General features: G+C 40.1%; 1 protein-coding gene across 1 annotated transcript in view; it reads left to right on the forward strand.

Annotated features, from left to right (window-relative positions):
- Positions 1-5,026, forward strand: part of LOC129116297 (potassium channel subfamily K member 10-like) — a gene marked incomplete at its 3' end in the record, with an annotated part of 69,385 nt that extends 64,359 nt beyond the window's left edge. Inside the window, exons 6-7 of the mRNA XM_054627258.1 lie at positions 3,300-3,442; positions 4,409-5,026. Of these exons, the coding sequence (XP_054483233.1) occupies positions 3,300-3,442; positions 4,409-5,026 (761 nt within the window). The remainder of the gene's footprint in view (positions 1-3,299; positions 3,443-4,408) is intronic.
- Positions 5,027-6,000: the final 974 nt, after the last annotated feature.

A 6,000-nucleotide genomic window follows, 5' to 3' on the forward strand; every position in this document is an offset into this window, starting at 1 on the left:
GAACGCCATCTGAAGCACCCCACAGCTCTAAACATGGCATGGACACTTGCCTCTTAGAGGCAAATCTCGACTTTTCAAATCTCGAAAATGGTCTGAAGACTGGGTAATTTCTAATTCCCAATCTCCTTTTTTAAAAATTGTTGGACAAAGATTTCGGCTTGTGTAATATAGGGAATAAGGAACGTAAAGGGTTCATACTGTTGCACAAGCACTTGATAGATCCCTTCCCATGGTCACTTGTGACTGCTGCACAGGCTTGTGCTGACAGATCAAGAAATCAGGGGAGCAGTTCCACTTTAGGATGGATTAGGTGGATTCTACTAGTCCCACAACGTTCTGTCAGAGCCATAGTTCCAGGCTCTGTGACAGCACATTTTGAGGGTAAGTGAGCTACCACGGAGTGTTGATTACTAGCCCACTGACTCACTTCTTCTCCTAATCCTTGAGAAGCCTCAGTTCCGTACTCCTAAGGTTGGGCATGGTAGCGTCCATTGGGGCCTTCAGTTGAGGAGCATCATGAATGTGTAAAAGGGGAGTCACATAGTGCTCAATTCAATCAACAGTCACCCTTTCCATTCAGTCTTACAACATATTAATGGCCTGCTTGTCTTGTTAGGACTAAATGTATTGTTTTTCACTGCTGCAGGGGAGTCTCCAGGGTAGTTTCCATTGCTTTTAAACATGACTAAGCAAGGAATCAGATTAATGGAAGCAGTGAACAGACATTTGTGCACCGGAGTATAACTTTAATTTAAACTCTCGTGACCTTGAAGGTCCAACACAGCTGCAATGGGACCTCCCTGAGAGCTCCTTCTCAAGGTTCCGTGGGCAAGATTAGATGAGAATTGACGGAGCAAATTAAGTAACAAGGTTGGACTTTCCTGAAAGGCTCAATGGGAATATATTTTAGGTAAGAGACTGAACTGGGTATGTCTGATCAATAAAATCATTAATCTCTATACTGTGATTACACCAAACACGAAGCAAATTTTTGTGTAACTGCAACTGCCACACGTTGGATGATTTACTACAGCAGAATGAACCAAAATTAAACAATTTTGCTGTGATTTAATTGCAATAAATGTATAACACGAAAACATAACTACATAATGATGCCAATTTGTAAAAAGTCCAAATTCATGCTTAGTTAGGTCTATCCACAAGACGACAAGCAAACAACTTTTCAAATGCTCCATCAACACACAAAATAATGTTTAAAAGGCGTAAATACAACATCATCTTGAATAGCCTTGTAATAGTTTTTGGAGCCAGTTACGCAGCTGCTCTCCAATGACTGCAAGACCCAGGGCATTGGGGAAATGCATGGCTGTTAAGTGGATGGTGATAAGTGATGATTGTAAATGGAACATTTCAGCTGTCCTGTTGTGTCTTAAAGACCAGACAATGGCCCAGAGCTCTTTGTAATATGTGGACCACTTCTCTGTGCTGGTCAGATTATTTAAAGTGGCCCTATTATGCTTTTCCACTTTTTCCCTCCTTTAGTGTGTTATATATATTTTTGTACATGTAAAAGGTCCATAAAGTGTAAAACCTGAAGTCCACGCCTAAAAGGAGTTATCCTCCCCCTCAGAAACAATGCTCCTGAGCTGCCTGAAACGGCTCCATTGAATTCTCTCCTTCACTTCCATAACTTTATGAAGTCACAATGTAACGGAAGTCATTCGACTAGTTTGGCCCAACCTCAAACAACAAAACAGATAGATAGAGCTAAATCTCACATCTACCATGGTATAGTGGTTAAGACAGCAGTCTCTCGCCCAGGTGGCCTGGGTTTGAATTCCTGTTGTGACCTGTTGTTCATTTATCATTCTCTGGATGGAGAGTTTTTTGAAATGTGAAACGTTGACCAATCACAACAGAGCGGGCTAGCTGACCAATCAGGGCAGACTTTGCTTTCTGGAGGGAGGAGCAAGCGCTACAACGGAGCATTTCAGAGAGAGGGTGAGAAGAGTAGCTGCAGGACAGCCAGGATGAGAAAAACAAGGCAGAGTATGAGCATGTAAACATGTAACTGTAAATTGAGATAAAAATATGCATCCGGATAATAGCTTAATAGGGCCTGTTTAAGCACCTTGCAAACTGCATAGTAAGATAAATCTGTACTGAGAATGATTTGCAAAAGTTGGGAAATTCCATTGTTGTAGGGATGTGGGTGCATCTGTCAATGTCTGAAATGCAGTTGAACACTTTTCAGCCCATTCAAATAGGACATTTTTTTGGTTTAACATCTGTAATAAGAGCACCATCCCCTTACCTCAGTGGGTGATGTGGGACAGGACACTCACATACTGTACATTACTGGTCCATCACATAAAACAATATGCCATATAAACTGCAGATTAACAAAACAAATATCAAGTTTTGAATATACCTTCTTTCCCATATAAATCATGTCAATGAGAAAAGTTTTGAATGTTTATCAGGGGAGACTTCTCAAGACAAGCTCCATTAGACTCTGAAAAGTTGGTGATGAGTTATGGCCCATTTTAATATTGAGTTCTGAGCTAGAATCTTTTTTTTAACTATAAGCAAGATTTTCTCTCCATCTTTGAAAGGCTCTGCTGATATATTCATTCTTTCTTTCTGATAAGTCTGTCTTCCTTTTTTGGGTTGCTTTGTAGTGTAGTCAGTTGTTGACTTTTGTCAGTTGTTTTTTGTAGAATAGCTAGTAGGAATGTCTTATATCTGACATGACCTATGATTGTCTAAAGTCTCCCACCGCAGGCCATGTCAAAGCACCCAAAGCCAAGAGGAGGTGCATACATCTATAGGATTCTGTCACTCCACTTGAGTATTATGCTGAGTTATTATGGAATTGTTGCTCAATGTTGCAAAAAGTATACTGCCTACCCTAGCTAAAATCACATTACAGACAATGTGCAACATGGTATATTGTTCCATATCTAAATTAAGGAAGAGAATACAAAATTCATATATGCAGTTAACAGTTGATTAAATTATGTTATGACATGCAGCAAAGGTGCCATGGCTGGATTCTAATTCTAGACTTTGTGGCAAGTGCTGTTACCAGTCAGCTTCCAAGGCTCTCCAATCATTGCTTTATTAAAGCAGAATTCATTAATGGATTTCTAGCGCCTATGTTGGTTGAGTGTGTCTTCTCCTTTAAAAATGATTGCTGACTGCGAATACAGAACAAAACATAATGAATTAATCTCTGAATTTCAAATTCTCTGAGCTTTATTTCTTTTTCAGGTGGATATGCATGCTGGCAGCAGAAAAGTGATGTACAATTCATTCATTTCTTGTCTTCTTATTAGGGGGAGACAGAAGGATTCAGTACCGGAAGTGGTACAGACCACTAGTGTGGTTCTGGATCCTTGGTGGTCTGGCCTACTTTGCTGCAGTACTGAACATGATTGGTGACTGGCTGAGGGTACTGTCGAAAAAGACAAAAGAAGAGGTATGCTTTAATTAGGAATGGTCAACGCTAATATGATGGTGTTGATACTCATGTTGTACTATTGACCAGAGTTAAAAAAGCTTTGCATTTTCTGATTCATCAATTACTTAATAAGGTTACAAACAATAATCATGTTATTTTCTACATAATGCATTAATTATTTTGTTTTGATTGAACAATCTTGCATGATATTGTATCCTATCCTAATCCCATCACAGTTCTGATCAAATCTTTGGTTCATGGAATATTCTGGGAATGCTTTTTGAGTATAAAGGAATACTTCACCTACACATTTGAATATCAATTACTCACCCAGTGTTACCTTGAATTTGTGCAGAAACCTTGTTTTTGAATGAAAAAATAGGGAAAGTTATTGAGGAATTGATTAAATGCGGGCTGTGTTTAACACCAGTGACACTATATTAAAACTTTTTTTAATAAAAAATTCAAAAACGTCTTGTACCGGACTACAAAGTAATCTTATTCTAATGCTGTGTTTCACTTACAGTCTGTCAATTTGAATTCCAACACACCGCTAACGTTTCACTATTACACTTTTTTCATATTCCAATATTGATTTAGAGTTTGAATTTAAAATAAATAATGACAGCCTAAATTACTGTATGTGCTAATGCTTTATGTGCGTCACTACACCATTCTGGCAGACTTTAACTTATTAGTTCTATTATATAGTTCTATTAGTTTATGTTTTTACAGTGGACCTAATTAGCTTTGCATTGTTATATATTGCCGCAGATCACAACTTTTTAACCTTATGACCCCTTAAAACAAAGCAATGTATTTGCTGCCCCTTGTTGCATACAGTAGGAGCTGTAGACAGTCTCGTATTGATTCATTAGAATGGTCTATTTATCTTGAAAAGGATCATTTTCATTGTGCATTTGAACAAAGTCTAAATTCACATATAAGTGATGTACTGGTTTGTACTATCTGACTTTGGCAAAGGTTGGCGAGATCAAGGCTCATGCAGCAGAATGGAAAGCAAACGTGCGAGCAGAGTTCCGGGAGACGCGCCGACGTATGAGTGTCGAGGTCCACGACAAGCTGCAGCGAGCAGCAACCATCCGGAGCATGGAAAGACGGCAGCTGGGCTTGGACCAGCGTGCTGTGTCCCTGGACATGCTTTCACCAGAGCGGCGTGCCATTTTCAACAGCCTGGACACCAACAGCTACAAGACTTCGTCCCAAGAGAGCATCGACTCCAAGCTGAATAACCTTCGGTTGCGGGGGGCTGAGCAGAGCGACCAGAGCTCAAACCACCAGACCACCTCTGAGGACAACATTTTCAATCGCCTGGGCTCCGTCACCAAGCTGGCCAAGCGCAACAGGAATCGAGACCTGAAGAAGAACATCCCAGACGAGGCTCGACGGCCTCACAGTGAGGCCTACGGCTGCAGCATGCCTACTTTTGACTGTAGCACACCAACTGCAGATGAAGGGAAAAGGAAGGACAAAGAAGAGGATGAGAATGAAGACAAGGAGTGCAACACTAGCTTGTCTAATTTTCCACTGTTTGTGGATGCTTGCAGGCCACATAATGGGTTTATTCCGGAGATTACCAAGGTGAATGAGAGAGAGAAAACACTTGAAACAGAGCTGGTTATTCAAATGGACCCATAGACAGTGTGCAATCCTACAAAGTTAGTTTTAAATACCACCATTCGTGCCTTAGGTCTCTCTTATTCTTCTGTGTGCTTAAGCAGGTACAATATGTGTTCCTTTTGTGCTATATACTGTAATGTCCACATATTTACTGTGCCCTGTGGATGTAATGGACACACTTTATGTTCTATGAATGCAACACCTGGTAAAGTTTATAGATGTTAGTTATGCCGAATGATCGTCATATTTAAAAAAAATAGTTGTCAGCTAATAGGTGATGAAAAGCATAACAACATGGGTCTTAGTTTTGCAGATTGGGCCATTATTTCTCTCAGTTATGATAACATTGTACTCAACTAACATATTTGCTGAGAACCAGATGCCTGCATTCCATGAATGATGTGGGAAAGCAACTTTGTTTCCCTCAGTATTTATTCCCTCAGTATTCACTGTTCCAGATTTTAAATCGTATTGGATAATTAGTACTCCCTGAATTCCTTCTGCCTCATGTTTGCATGTACATGTAAACCAACAACAATCAACACAACTGCTCGTTGCTCACAAGGGCTGGTCAAAGTTTTGGGTCCATTCTTCATTCATTACATTACATTACAGTCATTTAGCAGACGCTTTTATCCAAAGCGACTTACAGGAAGTGTATTCAACATAGGTATTCAAGAGAACTACTAGTCACCAGAAGTCATAAGTGCATCTCCTTTCTTAAACGACCATCTTAAAGCATAAGCCAGAGCAAAAGTATAGTGCAGAGGCAAATTACTACGAAAACAATAATTGCAACAGACTAATACGAATACAATAAGTGCTACAAACTACTACGAATAGGATAAGTGCAGTAAACAAATACGAAGGTGAGTTTTCAGCCGCCGCAGGGACCTCTGAGCGACGGGGCAACCAATCGCCCAGAGGCAGCAGAG

Source organism: Anoplopoma fimbria, unplaced genomic scaffold (genome assembly GCF_027596085.1).
Source record: "Anoplopoma fimbria isolate UVic2021 breed Golden Eagle Sablefish unplaced genomic scaffold, Afim_UVic_2022 Un_contig_8246_pilon_pilon, whole genome shotgun sequence".
NCBI lineage: Eukaryota > Metazoa > Chordata > Actinopteri > Perciformes > Anoplopomatidae > Anoplopoma > Anoplopoma fimbria.